The sequence below is a fragment of the Alternaria arbusti genome, assembly GCF_024043155.1.
Source record: "Alternaria arbusti strain BMP 1465 chromosome Unknown scaffold_2, whole genome shotgun sequence".
Taxonomy (NCBI): Eukaryota; Fungi; Ascomycota; class Dothideomycetes; order Pleosporales; family Pleosporaceae; genus Alternaria; species Alternaria arbusti.
Genome location: NW_026249942.1, coordinates 542,034 through 557,564, shown reverse-complemented (window position 1 = coordinate 557,564; position 15,531 = coordinate 542,034). Strand labels below are relative to the sequence as shown.

At 52.3% G+C, this 15,531-nt stretch overlaps 7 protein-coding genes across 7 annotated transcripts; 4 read left to right on the top strand and 3 right to left on the bottom strand.

Annotated features, from left to right (window-relative positions):
* Window positions 1–695: 695 nt before the first annotated feature.
* Window positions 696–1,788, top strand: J4E86_001737 (uncharacterized protein; the record flags this gene model as incomplete). The annotated part of the gene is made up of 4 exons (XM_051442302.1): window positions 696–1,050; window positions 1,103–1,295; window positions 1,345–1,445; window positions 1,499–1,788. The coding sequence occupies 4 exons, from the start codon at window positions 696–698 to the stop codon at window positions 1,786–1,788; spliced, it is 939 nt and encodes a 312-aa protein (XP_051305890.1).
* Window positions 1,789–2,175: 387 nt separating this feature from the next.
* On the top strand, window positions 2,176–3,377 carry J4E86_001736 (uncharacterized protein; the record flags this gene model as incomplete). The annotated part of the gene is made up of 5 exons (XM_051442301.1): window positions 2,176–2,530; window positions 2,580–2,790; window positions 2,847–2,947; window positions 3,001–3,137; window positions 3,198–3,377. The coding sequence occupies 5 exons, from the start codon at window positions 2,176–2,178 to the stop codon at window positions 3,375–3,377; spliced, it is 984 nt and encodes a 327-aa protein (XP_051305889.1).
* A 515-nt stretch (window positions 3,378–3,892) lies between these two features.
* Window positions 3,893–5,081, top strand: J4E86_001735 (uncharacterized protein; the record flags this gene model as incomplete). The annotated part of the gene is made up of 5 exons (XM_051442300.1): window positions 3,893–4,241; window positions 4,293–4,488; window positions 4,537–4,640; window positions 4,697–4,821; window positions 4,875–5,081. The coding sequence occupies 5 exons, from the start codon at window positions 3,893–3,895 to the stop codon at window positions 5,079–5,081; spliced, it is 981 nt and encodes a 326-aa protein (XP_051305888.1).
* A 349-nt stretch (window positions 5,082–5,430) lies between these two features.
* J4E86_001734 (uncharacterized protein) lies at window positions 5,431–7,038 on the top strand (the record flags this gene model as incomplete). Its single annotated transcript, XM_051442299.1, has 1 exon — window positions 5,431–7,038. The coding sequence occupies one exon, from the start codon at window positions 5,431–5,433 to the stop codon at window positions 7,036–7,038; it is 1,608 nt and encodes a 535-aa protein (XP_051305887.1).
* Window positions 7,039–7,331: 293 nt separating this feature from the next.
* Window positions 7,332–8,362, bottom strand: J4E86_001733 (uncharacterized protein; the record flags this gene model as incomplete). Its single annotated transcript, XM_051442298.1, has 4 exons — window positions 7,332–7,475; window positions 7,529–7,727; window positions 7,777–7,966; window positions 8,014–8,362. The coding sequence occupies 4 exons, from the start codon at window positions 8,360–8,362 to the stop codon at window positions 7,332–7,334; spliced, it is 882 nt and encodes a 293-aa protein (XP_051305886.1).
* Window positions 8,363–9,004: 642 nt separating this feature from the next.
* On the bottom strand, window positions 9,005–9,827 carry J4E86_001732 (uncharacterized protein; the record flags this gene model as incomplete). The annotated part of the gene is made up of 3 exons (XM_051442297.1): window positions 9,005–9,154; window positions 9,205–9,459; window positions 9,507–9,827. 3 exons carry the CDS (start codon window positions 9,825–9,827, stop codon window positions 9,005–9,007), a joined length of 726 nt encoding a protein of 241 aa, XP_051305885.1.
* A 2,232-nt stretch (window positions 9,828–12,059) lies between these two features.
* On the bottom strand, window positions 12,060–13,246 carry J4E86_001731 (uncharacterized protein; the record flags this gene model as incomplete). The annotated part of the gene is made up of 2 exons (XM_051442296.1): window positions 12,060–13,099; window positions 13,150–13,246. 2 exons carry the CDS (start codon window positions 13,244–13,246, stop codon window positions 12,060–12,062), a joined length of 1,137 nt encoding a protein of 378 aa, XP_051305884.1.
* Between the last annotated feature and the right edge of the window lie 2,285 nt (window positions 13,247–15,531).

Sequence of the window (15,531 nt, the reverse complement as noted above, 5' to 3'; positions counted from 1 at the left end):
CGACTGCATAGCGTTTCCTTTCAGTCTTTATTCACGTACAACAGCATATGGCATGGCGGTTCCATCATTGCACTGGCGTACCGGTTGCGACATCCACCCCAAAGAAGACCCCGAACCTCTGATCTTTTGTGCATTCCCATTCTCGCCTGTTTTGGGGGCGTAATGTTTTGTCATTATTACAAGTCATGTACCCGACTTAGGGGTTACTGTGCGGCGACGGATTGCACTCTTTTTTTTTTACTTTGTTACCTGGGGGAGGGAGGAATGATACCATGCTCTGTACTGAGAGAGCGGATGGGAATGGATGGATGGTATATAGGTGGGCGGAAAGCTGGATTGGACTGGAGTATGGAGATGAATAGACTTTTTGTGTATATACTGACTGTTTCTTTAATGTGCGCTTCGCATCACCTGGACGTTGCTGACTATGGTATGGCGGGATGCTCTTTCCACCTGAACGCATTGTTTGGCACTTTCACGTGGCAACGCGCGCTAGCGCCGCGGCGCGAATCCACGGCGGTAATCACGACCCCGGACCTGACGTCGCACCTACGCCGCGCTCATCACGTCTCATCCTCACCTTCATCACTGCGGTTCACTCGCGGCCATAAACGCTGCTGGACCTTGTCCCAGCACGCCCGACACCTGCTGTTCTACTCACTCGTTTCTGTCTTCAGCCTGCCGCCGTCTTCAAGATGGCGATCGCCAAAGCGCTTCCTAAACTTAAAGTCGAAGTATTCGTCAAGGGCGCCCCGCTTGAAGAGCACGTCGACGACGATGATCAAACTTCGGACAGTGAGGTCACTAAATTCATCGAAGCCTCGTCTGGTGACAACTTCGAAGTCAAATACTGCTTCTCTCCTGGGTTCAGCATACGTCACGCCATGTTAGTCGAGTTGGACATTGACGGCGAGTATGCCGACTCTGCTGTTTTCAACCCTGGCAGTTCTATTCGCTGGAACAGCACGTATGTCTTCAAGGGATCGCGGGAATTCGATGATGGCGGATACTTCGTGAGGAAGTTCTGTTTTTCGCAGCTCGAAATTGATGGTTACGTCTTTCCCTGTCTCTTGAGTCACCGGGTCGCTGACTTTTGCTTCAGATGACGGTGATACACGCAAATTTGAGGACTCACTGAAGAAGAAGCTCCACAGCGTTGGTGTTATATCTCTACGCTTGTACTGGGTGACAGCTAGCGGATCGTCAGCCCCCAAAGCTAAAGCGCAGAAGAACGAGACTCTCGGTGTTGTACCAGAGAAAGCCCTCAAGGGCAGCGCGCTATCCCATCAGGCTAGGTCAGCGAGATTCTTTCCCAATACTCACAAATACTTATACTGTGATTAGCTACGGCGCCCGAGAAGTCAGTCAGGCGTACAGCACGTGTAGAACCACGAAAATCGACGAAATGCCGTTCGCAGAGTTCACTTTCAAGTATCGCTCGAGAGGTGTGTGAGCTGTTCGTAGTCGCCGTATTCCTACTAATGCCGATTCCGTTTAGCTGCTCTCAAATCCCTCCTCATCATCCCACGAACCCCTAGTCCGGTACCGCTCGAAGAACGCGACATCAACACCCTTACCTTGGAAGAATCCCGCGAGCTCCTTCGTCTCCAGCGTGAGCAGAGGGACGCCGCTCCAGTCATCAAGCGAGAGGGTATCAAGCGGGAACGAAGTAGCACCATCATCAACGAGGACAACGACGATGACGACGTAACTTTCTTGTCCGCCAAGCGCAGACGGATCCCCGTTACTCTCGATGAGAATGGTGCCGAGATTATCGATCTGACATAGGGATGCATCGGTATCTATACCATGCTCGTGGCAGAATTTGGCTCGTATGTGCATTTGTCGAAGGGTTTCCAGGTGTTTTTGGCACCATTCTGATGGCTGGCGTATGCAGAGGGTGTTCCGGATTTACTCTAATGCAGTATACTGTTCCGTAATCTCATCGTAGTCAACTTGAGTACCAGCAAGAGTTGGTTCAATTTTTCTGATTTCAGCATCCTTCTCGTTTTTTTTTGTGGGCTTGTAAACTGGTCTATCTCTCTCTCTCTCTCACCTGAGCAACTGCGAGCCTCAAGCGAGAGCGATCCTTGTGGCCGGCTTCTCTACTCTTTGAGCAGGAACACACTTCTCTTAATCGCTCGCGCACTTTCCTCCTATCTTCAATCCAACGCCATGGCCATCGCAACAGGTATCCCAGGTCTTGACGTCACTATTGAGGTGGATGCGGCAGCACTACCAGAGTACGAACATGGAATCGTCGAAGATGATGGGGTTGCGACCTCTGCATCCAGGTATATCGAAGCGCCGCCAGCTGCCAACTTCTCCATTCGTTATTTGTTTCGTCCGCCTTTCACCCCGCCCTCGGCAGTGCAAATGGATGTATTGCTAGACGGTAACTACGTGCAAGCACCATTCGTCGAGTGGGGTGGAAAGGAAGAGTGCGAGGGATACCTTTGCTCACGATCCACTTCGTCGACTGGGGGACACAGCTTCACCCAGGGCTTCCAATTCGCTGAGCTGAGAACTGGTAAGCCTCTACGTCTAGCGAGCTCTTCAATATGACTGACAATACATAGACGAGACCAACACCCCGATGACCAAGGACCTCGCGGATCGACTGTCACCCATTGGCCGCATTGTGCTTTACTTCTACTTCATCGAGCATCTGGAAGCAGTGAGACCGACAGAAGTACCTCAGCTTGCTAGCAACGAGTTTGATGTTCTCAGCGAGAAGGCATTGCACAAGGCGGCTGCGATGCAGGGCGATCAGCTATCTCATCAGACTAGGTATGTCCTTCCCACTCAAATTTTGGATGAAAATTGATCGCTGACATGGCCACCAGTCTCTCTGCACCCGAACAACGTGATACCATCACTTACAACGAGGTCAAGACAACTGAAAACGAGCCTTTCGCAACGTTCACCTTCTACTATAGGTCGACCGGTCAGTCACACGCATACATAGTTAATTCGTGATGATAGCTGATTATCGCTCAGATGCGCTCAAGTCCATCGGCGTCATCCCGCGTACCCCAAGCCCATCTCCGGAGCCAGAGTCAGAGTCAGAGGCCGAAGACAGGGATCCAGAAGACATGAACGAGGAAGAGTTGAGAGCAGTGGTTAGGAGCATGCGTGTAAGTCGCATCACAGGTTGGAGGCACGCGATTCATGAGTCTTGTACTGACCACCAACAGGAAAAGAACCAGAAAGCAATCATTATCAAGCGCGAACGCGAGGAAGAGCGAGAAGGCAGTGAGGATACCCTAGTTGGTGACGAGGTCGAGTGGATCGGTAGTCAGCCGGCACATCCGATTGTGAAGAGGCTACGTCGCGCTCCGGGTCCTGATGATGAGGTTGTGGCTCTGGACGATTGAACGTGCCCATCTTTCAGCCTCATCGATCATTCGATCTTGCAATCCTAGGTCATTGCAATGTTTCTAAGGCTTCGGGATCCGGTGTCATCCCTCGGTTGCCATTGGCGGCAATGCTGGTAGCAGTAACGGACGATTATCTATTTCTTATTCATCTACTCATGCCTATCTTTACATGTTAGTTTTTCATTCTACAGTTCGGGGCGCTAGAAATACACGTCAAATCTGAGGCCACTTGAAGGGAAGGAGCGTCCAACGCGACAGCCACGTTCACCTCTCGTACTGCAGCGCGTGGTTTTCGTGACGCGTCGGAACCGAGAAATACTGGGCCACCATCTCTCACCTTCCAATACTCGCCTTCACCTCGGCTTCTGCGCTCCAGCACCGACATATTCAGTCGAGGTGAAGTCTTCTTACCAGAACACACCTTCAACACATTCTACGCATCGTAGACCTATCGCGGCTTCCTCTTACCATCATTTCTTCTCTCATATACCAATACCGTCGTACCTTCCCCAATGGCAATCGTCGATGAGGCCCCCGGGCTCGAAGTTCATGTCCAAGCTGATGGCAACCCGCTTCGCGAGTACATCGACCGCCACACCACCGTATCGGAAGCTATCTCCGAAAGCTACATCGAAGCCAAGTCAGACTCAACATTTGAAATCCACTACTCGTTCAAGGCGCCTTTCCCTATCGACCGCCCGGTGTCTATGATCGTCACCATCGACGGCAAGGATGTTGATGAGCCGCTTATTCGCCCGGACGAGCTTTACGACGCGAATGGCCACGTCAGCTCTGGACCGATATCGAACGATGGTAAGGACTGGTTCACACAGCACTATCGCTTCTCGCCGCTTGATATCAGTAAGTCATCTTCACCTTCCATTAAATGACGGTATACTAAGAGAAACGCAGGAGAGTACAGCGAGGGGCGCATCCCAGAAGACATGCAGAGCAAACTACAGCCTATAGGTATCATTACCTGCGAGTTCTACTTCCTCGACAACGCGAGACGCAATCCGAAGATGGCCTTCGTACAGAAGGAGTTGGAGAAGCTGGATACGGTCAACGAGAAGGCTATCAAGGGCGAGTCGCTGTCGCATCAGGCAGTGTATGTATGACTCAACCAGAATGTTTCTACGAGCTAATTTGTGCGCAGTCTCGGAGATACAGAGCCCACAGAAGAGATTCAGTACTACGATGCGGATTATGCTGATGGCGGAGAACCGTTTGCGACATTCCACTTCTACTATCGCTCACTCGGTAAGCTTTGTAGATATAGGTCAACAGAAAGCAAACACTAACTATTGACATTATAGCTGCGCTCAAAGACCTTCACATAATCGAACGTACGCCTGATCCAGTCGATGTTCTCGATAGCGATGATATGGTGCTCGGGCAGTTGAACAGGGAACAACTAGAGTCTATCGTCCGCCGCTTCAGAGTAGGATGATCCCCATTACCCACCCTACCAATTTACATGCTGACATCAGCTAGGATCAAGAAGAGACCCGTGTACGCATGAAGCGCGAGCATTCCGATACCTCCACCGTGGCAGGCGACGACCACAACGTCGATAGTCGAGCTATAGCTTGCGACGACGACTTCATCGAGATACGCTCAGTTGATCTGCGCAAGAAGAGGAAGCTTGAACGTGTCAGACAGATGCCGAGCGATGAAGCCGAAGTCATTGTGTTGGACTGAGACAGGCGAATGGAGCGCGCGGAGGCCGACATGGCAGTCATTTAGGAAGTCTTCACGAGATGAAGCTGTAATCTACGCTAAATTCACGGGTCTAGATATCAATACAGGCGTCTTCATGTCGCTCAGAACATTCGCATTGGTCATGAATAATAAGTGTCAATGTCGTTCCAGATTCAACAACGCTGTAGCATTACACAATATATTTTCGACAAAGAAGCCACGACCGCCCTACAAGGCCCAGTGAGAAAGCAGTAGAGTGCACAGCGAATGTTCTGAACACATAAAGTTCCCACCACGTCAACGATACGAAAAGACTTCATACAGTAGCAGGTCTAGAACAACCGCACAAATGGCAACCCCATACATTGATATATTGGCCAGCGGGTCTGCCAGCACACCCACCAATGCACAACCCAATATCCCACGTCTAGACCACCTCACGCTCCCCACAATCCAGAACGGCTATCAAAACCGCCTCTTCACAGCCGTCGACCTAACATCAGCCTGTCTAACTAGAATCCGCGAAACAAACTCCACATTCCACGCCGTAGCAGAGATAAACCCGGACGCTACATCCACCGCCCAACACTTCGATGCCGAGCGCCTCTCAAAAGGCCCCCGAGGTCCCCTCCACGGCATACCCATCCTGCTAAAAGACAACATACCCACTCTCGACGCCACATCCACAACATGCGGCAGCATGGCACTAGTCGGCGCCAAACCATCACGCGAAGCCGACGTCGTAAGCGCAGTACGAAAAGCAGGAATGGTAATCCTGGGCAAAGGAAACATGGCCGAATGGGCTGGTTTCCGTTCCACGAGCGGGTGTTCAGGCTGGAGTGGAAGAGGTGGTCAGACAACGGGTATATACTACCCTGGTATGAAAGCGAGTGGGAGTTCGGGGGGTTGTGCGGTGGCTGTTGCACTGGGGATGTGTTTTGCAGCGCTGGGGACGGAGACGTGTTACTCGATTGTTTCTCCGGCGGAGAAATCTGGGATTGTAGGGTTCAAGCCGACGCGTAATCTGCTCTCCTCTGAAGGTCTCATACATGCGTCTAAGAGACTGGATACTGTTGGTGTGCTCACGCGAACAGTCTCAGATGCTGCGCTCCTCCTTATAGGTATGGTTCAACACAGCGACCATCTGCCCTCAGCCACGAAACAGAAAATAGTCCAGGACCTCAACACCGCAAATTCAATTCCCCACCTCCACGGCATACGAATCGGTATCCCCAGCTCTCTCAGCGACATGCAAACCCTGAAGCCTTGCAAGAAGACAGCATTCGAAAGAACGCTCAAACTGTTGGAAACCGCCGGCGCAACCATCGTCCGCGACATCTCAGTCACCGGGACTAAAAGCTGGGAAGCCCTTCCGCAAGAAGCAAAAGACATCGTCCTAAACACAGATATGAAGACTGCGATAAACGATTACCTCTCCTCCCTCGCCACAAACCCACATAACGTGCGTAACCTCGAAGACCTTATCGCGTTCACAAAAGGACACCCAGCAGAGCAGTACCCACAGCGGAACGTCGAGGGTCTGGAAAGAGCGCAGGCTTCTGATCCGAACGACCTGCTCTACGAGAACATGCTGGCGAGAGACGAGTACTACATGGGTGAAGGCGGCATCGACGCCGCGTTGTGTAGGAAGTGTTGCGATGTCATGCTTGTGCCTACGTTGAGTGTTACCATGCAGAGCTTTGCTGCGAAAGCGGGGAGTCCGGTTATGAGTGTGCCTATGGGTGTTTTTCTGCGAGATACGCCTGTAGAGAGGGACGCGAGGAACGGGTTGGTTAATGTGGCGCCTGGTATACCGTTTTCGGCGTATATCTTTGGGCGGGCGACGAAGGATGAGGATGTGGTTAGGGTGGGGCATGTACTAGAGCGGTTGACGAATGTTAGGGAGACGCTGGTGCCGTATGTAGATGTGGAGGCTGGGGTTGCTGCGGCGCCTTAAGCTCTGGCTGTTAAAGAAGAGGCATCGAGACTGTAGAGGGACGGCACGGTAGAATAGGAGCATAGAAGGACACCAAGGAGAGTACCGATGATGGTAGAATGGACAATCGATTCAAGATGAGACTCTCAGTATCCGATGCTATGCTAGTGAACATGAACCCGGGCGGTAGATGAGCCTGCTTGTAGTTCACGGTACTGTTCCAGTGAAAACTTCGTATCCAGTAAATGCTCCGTATTCAGCATTCCATGCGCGCTGCCAGCTGTACGATGCCATGATGTGCCTTGTAAATGTCCTCAGTCGAGCGAGATGACTTCGTCGGTGCTGGTGGGGAAGCAACGTCGCTTCGCGGGTCGCTCCTCTACCATCTCCACGTCTTCATAGTCATGATCGTCACCGGGGTGGTCGCGCTTGCGAGACTGGGTCTCCTCGTGCTTGAGCTGCGGTGTTATGTAAGCGTGCATTCTGAAAAGATGTAAAGAAGAACACTTACGTAGATCTTCTGCACCTTCTCCTCCGACAGATCTTCCTTGAAGGGCTCTGGGCTAGGTGTGCGGGGGATTATGGACAGGTACTTGAGAGCTTCCTTGGACCGGTATCGGAACTCGATCTCAGCAAGAGGACGGGAAGGGTTGTCGACATAGTCTGCCTCCATGAATGTAACGGGTGCAATGCGGTGCAGCGGGTCGAGGCTTCCAGAACTGTTAGCGCCTTGCAGGGAGGAGGTCATGCTATACATACGTTGTCTTGTGCGAGACAGACGAGCCTTTCAGTGCCTTCTCAGGGACCTCGTCGTACTCTCGCATGGACGGCACGTCCTTCCACGCGCGGGCAAAGCGTACGTTAGTGACTCGGTGAAAGGTGATTGAGATGTTCCCAGTCCATTTCAGCTGCTTCCAAAGCGCGTGGTCAATCTCGTAGTTGTCATCATCTGGATCTGTTAGCGGCATGGCACCAATGCTCACTGGCTAGACTTACGGGTGTTGAGATCAGCGAAGCGGAAGCGCTGGCCGAGGTACTTGTGACCGATGAGCGCGCTGCTGTCGTTGACCTGTCTTGTGATGCCGTAGAGGTCGTACTTGTGCCGCTCGAAGATGAACTTGCGCATGTCAACACCGTCGATGTTGACAATGACCTTGATGGAGTGGCGGTCGAAGACGTAGCCGGGGATGAAGAATCGGACGCCAAACTGCTCGCCCGCTTCGGCCTCGATGTAGACTACCTTGGACTCGGAATTAGCATCTTCCCGGTCAGCATGTTCTTTGACGGGGCGACCGTCCACGAGGACGGCCGCCTCGAGTTTGGGGAAGAGGGGATGGGGGGCCATGACGAGAGGTTCGGCTGTGGTGAAGAGGAGTCAGAAGAAAAAATCTACATAAATCGCGCCCTGCCTCCAAACAAACGGTGTTGCTGGGGGAAGGAGCAGTGAGTACGTAAGCAGCCACGTGCTTCATGCCCAGGAGGAAGGCACGACGCGACACTGTCCTCACCGTCTTCATCGCTCACCTCACCTATTTGTTTCACCTTTCATTTGGCCAACGTGCAGCTTACAAGCGCCGCTCCCCTCGCACTGAACGTCACACCAAAGTTCACCCTGAAGGTATACAGTGCCTTTCCATCTCTTACAAAAACATTTGTAGCGCAGCGTACAACTCTAGGGTACACTTTTGATATGCATAAACCAAATCGTAAAAGCGTCTGTGTATCATCAGGGTATATTATGATATACGGAACCCACAGTGTATAAGCGTATGTATATCTCAACAGCCGTTCTGACAGGAGACTGCGCGAGACGCTGACGTCATGTAGCCGCCTGTTCCGTCCTAAATCCTGTTGTCCGCTACAAAAGAATGTTCCCAGTCGGTAGCCTAAACTCCAATGATGCAACGCTTGAGTGAGAATGAATAGTAAAAGAACGTGTCATGAAGTTTCGTAATCATATCGTAAATGTCGAACGGGTAATAGGATGTTAGCTGCTTTCCTCCATCTTTTCCTCCGGTACGGGTTCATTCAATCGTGCTTGTCGTGACTTTCTTCGTAAGAATGCTTGCAGAGAGAACATCACCAGCAGTATCAGCGCGTTCACGGTCATTACGATCTGCAACCACTTGACGGTAACCTGTGATGATGTTAGTGAGTTGTGTCGCAACGTACTTGTTTGTAACTGACCGCCTCGGCACATGCTACGCTGGCATTTTCACGGTCTCCCCTTGGGATGAAGCCCGGTTGGTAATTGCAGGTTGCCATCTCGCGCGTACAGTACACGTTGGTGTTCATTTGACCACTCATCATGAGCCTTTCGGAAGTGCAGCCCCACTTGTCGTCGCCTCGCTCGGTGTAGTGAAGCACGACAGCTGCGATAGCCGTGGCAGAACCAGCAATAGTGGTAACAACAATACTGAGCATCCAGAAGCGACGTGTGCTCTACTGGACATTAATGTGAGTTCTTCGGGTTGAGATCGTTTACATACGCTGTTGTATTGCGAGTCCATGTCCGGCTTGCGCAGAGTACTCCAAGCAATAAGAGCCACCACGGCTGCCGTTAGGTTCAAGCATCCGGATACAATAGTGGCATCTGTCGGCGCCTCTCTGAAATAGACAATCGTGTCATCGACGACATATTGTTGCAGCCGGTCATTGAACTCGCTCGTTACTACTTTGAGACCTCGCGGAATAACCCAGTCTGTAAGAATCCAGTAATGCGTTGTCAACGCCACCGAGACTACCGAGAGAAGGAGAAAGACGATCGACGGAACGAGGGCGAATTTGAGGATATTGTCATATCGTAGCATGTTGTCGTTTGGGAGTCGGTCCTACACCGGGGAAGGACGCTGAAAGTGATCGCCGGATTCCAGAAAGCGGAATGGCAGCCCGTAAAGACATGGGCATAGCCCTACCTAAAATAAGGCGCGACGCTCGTCCGTTCCCTGCTGCGCCGTTCCAACTACCAGCGCGGATGTCTAAAAGCTTGTCCGGGGCTCGGCGCTCATCATGACCCGCCTTTGGCACCGCCATGTCAGACAGTATTAGGCTGCGCTATGCGTGATCGACGTGACAATAGCAATACTTAGGACGACTGGATATCATGAGAGCCTTACTGTCGCACGATTGTCTTTCAGAGGCCCTCGCCGCCTGTGCCGTGAAGAGTGCCTGATGTATCTGCCGTGTCTGTATAGCGTCCCAGCCACTCGCGCCACGGGACTCACCGCATAATCGGCAGTGACTCCGAGACCTCTGACAACTGAAAAGACGCGCTCCATGTCCGCGCCGCTGGTCGCTTGGCTGGGCGTAAAGAAAATTCGACTATGATTGGCAATGTTCCCATGGACGCAGCTCTAGTTAGAGTTGAACAACGTCATCATAGCCCCGTGAGGGAGCGAGCCGAGTTCCGTGGATGGTATTGCCAAGACTCACGTACTTGCTGATTTGCCGGCCTATCCGACACCATGGCCCATTGCGCACATACATCACCACTTTTGGCTCAACGTTAAATGCAGGTACGCAGCGGGGAAACTGGGGTTGGGGTTGGCACGACCAGCCTCGAGATATTTGCATCGTTGATGACGCAGTGAGTGCACGTCCTTCATGGTCTAGGCGGCGCTACATCCGCGAGCCAACTCCATCTTTTGCACTTGCATTGTGATATTACTTCCATTAAATGCGTGTGACAGGTGTCTCACATTACAGTGAACATGACATTGATCACATATATTGAGTACCTCTTACATCCCGAGGTCGGTATCGTCGACCCACGGCTCTTGGAATCCACTTGCCCCGAACAATCAATCTCGCCGGACTTGACACAAAACACAGCCACCCCTTACCACTCGAGCTTTCCTCCGCTAGCAAGATTATGACCAAGCGACCACAAACTTTGGGTCTAGGCTCTTTGACGAACCGCTTACTTCCCCCCTCGAATATACTCTTTCATCTCAACCCTCTTTCACGAGCCGGATTTCGAAGACGTGCGTTCTTCAGAACAATATCAATTCGCACTTGATTCGACCTCCTGAATAGTGACACACGGCATCTCCCTCGAAAAGTGACAACGTATTCCCCGGAGTAAGATCTGCGAACTCTTTTCATATTGTGGGTCAACAAGCACACTCACATGCCGTAGCGATTGGAGCAACTCCCAATCAGATTTGTCTATGTGCTCTATGAGACTGAGCATACAACCTGGCATGGCCAACAGCGAGGTCATGAGCTTGAGGTTGTGAGCTCCCACAATCTTCACAAGCCTATCCCAGAACCAACAAGAGGTGATATCGAAGGTGCAGGTACTAATGAATACAGAGAAGGCTTCATACTTGATCTGACGCGAAACGTAGAGTAGAGCTGCGGATTTAGGTGGGGGTCGACGAGGAGTGCCACTGGGTTCGTATAGCGAGACGTGGACGGTGGAATCGGTGAATGTGTACTCGTAGATCTTAACTCGAAGCTCGACTGGAAGTTTCAAGAGCGGGGACATCAACTGGTTGCGTCTAGCACTTGTGCCTTGTTAGCAATGAGCACTTCGGTGAGTATGACTGGAACATTTCTTACATGATGTTGCAATCCTCACCGTTGCGCAGAAGAGGGGTAGATGGGGTATGTTGGTCTGGAAACGACATGATGTCGGGTCGGTGTCGCTAGGTTCGTGGTACGAAGTCTAATTCCCAAGTAGAGTTGTTGTGTGGTAGAGGGAGCAAACAGTTCTAGTAAAACATTCACATCAGAACATTGAGAGACACAGCTGACGCGCCTCACAATGACATTTCACGCCAGTTGCGAAGATGAATTCGGCCTTCACTTTGACCTTCAACTGCGCGTGGAACAAACGCTTAACAGCGCAACGTCGCAGGAAGGTTTCCAGTCACACAACAAGTACCAACGCGAAAGTCACAAAGAAGACAAAGACATTCCAACAGTGGAGAGAAAACAAATCTCCAATTCAAAGGGATATATACGAAGTAATAGAAGATATTTACAAGAACAGATGAATCCACACTCCCCTAAGCAACAGCTGACTCTATCAGACTCGCTTAGATCTTTCCGTAACCAGCAGATTGCTGGACGTTCTTAGCGCTGGCAGCAGTGCCGGCAGCGGCAATGTTCTTGCCCTTCATGCCAGCAAGGATGCTGGTGTCAGAGCCAGCAAGAGTACCAGAGCTGCCGTAAACGTTGGGCTCGCAGTTGCGACCCATAGCAGACTTGCAGGCAGCGCCGTTGTTACCGACAGCGAAGACCTTGCCGGGAAGACCAGACTGAGCAGGCTCCTTGACGTTCTGGAAGACGTTGCCCTCGGCGATGATCTTGGCGCCAGAGTCGGCCTCGAAAGCGTGCTGGGAGTTGGCGTAGAAGTAGTTGTTGACGGCGTGGAGGAGGGTGTTACCAGCAACCTTGGGCGAGCGGCCGGAGGTGTGGTGGATGTAGTTGCCCTTGAGGGTGACCATGTCGTTGGCACCGGTGAAGTACATGCCCCAGTAGTGGTGGCTGTCGCAGGTAGCAGACCAGGCGGTGGCACCGTTGATCTCGTTGTTGGTGATGGAGACCTTGCCGGAAGCAGTGTTACCGAGGACAATGTGCTGACGGGCGATCAAGTCAGTGGTGACGTGGTCAATCCAGATCATGTCGGCGCCGTCGACGGTGATGGCATCACCACCCCAGACGTATTGAGGGTTGATCTCAGTAATGCGGATGTTCTGGATGATGATGTTCTTGACGCCGCCAGTCATGCGGAGACCCTTGCCCTTCATAACACCCTTGGTGCCTTGGCCAATGATAGACTTGTTGCTCTTGACGGTGATTCCTAGTACACCGGCCTTGTCGTAGGTGATGCTGCCAACCTTGGGAGCGCTGGCCTGGTAGTTGTCGCACCATCCGTTCTGGTTGATGGCGATCTGGCAGCCCGAGCCGGTACCCCATGGGCGGCAACCGGAGGAGGTAGCCTTGCCCTCGGTACCAGTGAAGTCGAAGGTCTTGGTGAGGACGATAGTGCGAGGGGAGTCGTCGCCGAGGTAGCTGATGAGCTGAGCGGTGCTGGTCGGGTAGACAGGTGCGGCGTTGCCACCACCAGTTACACCTGGAATGTGTTAGCATAGAGCGGTGACGAACATGGCACCAAATGCTTACCCTTTGCGAAACCCTCAGCAGCGCCCTTGACGGCATCAGCAGCGTTGACGCTGGAAGCGAAAGCCGCGACAACGGCGGCGAAGAGTTGGTACTTCATAGTGGAAAGTTATCGAGTCGAAGATAAAGAATGGATAGCAAACACAGTTTGCTGAAAAGAATGACAGGTGGTGAATGAGAGAATGAGAGAATGATGCTAAGAACTGGATGATGCCAATATCCGGTGGCTGACCCGTTCCTTTATATCTCGTAGGATTCTTGGCTGGTGTTTGAAGCACGCCCCACTCACTCTACCTACGGGGGTATGTTCCTTTCGAGCATGCACCTGGACCCTTTGACGCCGTTCATCACCGACGGCAGTGGGTATCGGACAATTCGAATCGCTACTAGAAGCCAGGACGCGCATACCAGTGCCTGGAGCGGGCGGAAAGATACTTCCACCACCAAAGAGTCATGAACATGTCGACAGTGCGTAGTTTGGTGCTCATGCATCCATGGATAGGTTGCTTGACGGGCGTTTACAAACAGAATGGCGTTGCGGAAGTAGCTTCGCAACGAGTCTAGTCCCGGCAGTCCCGCTGTTGTCGTTTCATGAACATAACAGGGCAGCCACTAGCTCCACAAAACCGTGCCCGGGCCAGACTCGACGGAAACATATTGATTAAGCTTATCCGACATAAGATGACAGGACTGCCCCTTGCGGGAGGGTAGAAGACCTGGTCTGTGGCTCATGAGGCTGAGCTTTGCGAAATCCCAGGGTTCTGTAGGAGTGATTGTTCCGATAGGTGGAATCTGCAAGCAGCAACCAGGTTTGTCCGAGAGCGCAAGGCTGACGAGAGATGAAATATGATGAACAAGAGGAGAAGACAAGACTAATCAAGCATTGCCTGAATCGTTCTTCATCATTGCGAATGTCGTTGGTTGCAGTAGTGACGCGATCAGTTAGCGCTGTCAGCTGTCACGGTTAGCAAGCGCGCCATCCACCAAAGATTCCCGGGTTGGTGGACGCGCAAACTTTCCATCTTTAAGTTTACTTCCCGGCTATAGAACGGGTGGTGGGAGACAACATCGCACGGACGGGTTGTGATGGTGATGGTGTTGAAGCATCGAAGATGGCGGACTGGTGAGGCTTGGTCCGATGCGACACTAGCGCGTTTTACTTGCGGTTAGACGCCCACCACGTGGTTCTGCATGACGCCTTTCCCTACTCTCCAGTAGCTAGCCACGACAACGAAATGAAGCGACTCGCAGCCTGAACCTCTCCTCTGCGAGACTGCATAACCCAATTACGCAGCTCAACGTCGACTAATTACTAGATCGTGGTGCTTCCACGCGTTTCCCAGCAGCATGTGGGACCAACCACACAAGAGCAGCCGAAGCCGTCAGAAGCAGAGCAGCTCCTACCGCGCAGCACCGAGATATAGTAGCCAAGTCCCGCATAGTTACCGGGATACCCAGCATTCAGAAAACTACGTCTCGTCGCCCACGGATTCGAGCTCGGACTACGACACCCCACGCCGTGGATACTACGAAGATTTACCCCCCAATCATAGGCGATATGTGAATCGGGCTATGGCATCCGAATACGCTACGCAGACAAGAGAACCAAGGGACGTGTACGGTTTCTCACAGCCTCGCCCAAGGCATCAACCACGACCATCTGGGCGGCCACAGTATCGGGCTCAGTCTTCAGATCCAGACTGCATCGCACAAGATTCTCAGTCTGACGAAGATTACATAGCTACACCTGAAGTAAAGAAGGATGCTTGGAAAAATCGTGGGTCTCGCTACGATGACCGTTCCACGGACGATTCCCTGGGCAATGGTTCACCGATCCGCCACCCTCCTCCAGAGAACTACAGTGATAGTCCCCCCTCAGACTACGCTCCTCGTCCCAAACCCAAGTCCGAAGATCGGAGGGTAAAAGCAGGCTGGGGCAATAGTGATTCCTTCAGCCAACCGCCCCGCCTAAACCCTAGGGAGCACGAGAACTACCGCGAAGCAAAGCAATTTCTCGACCGCTTCCAACAGCTCCACACTCATACAACGGATCGGTCCGACACCGAATCCTACAGCGATGGCAGCCCGGCGAATCGCAACCCAGTGAATCGCCAAGCTAGATTTTCCGGGCGATACCCAGACCCTGAGCGAGATGATGAAGATGACTACGCGCCAAGTCCACACAATTACCGAGAGAGGCACCATAGCGAACGTACTCGTTGGAGGGATTCAGAAGAATCTTACCACCGGTTCGAGGTGGAAAACCGCCGCAGCCATCGTGAGCCTCGTGCAAGGAATCTAGATCCCCGATCTGTTCGGCCCAGTCTACACCGCCCGGACAGCTCCTTCCATCAGGCCAGTAGCTTCTCTGCTCCGCCTCCTCCT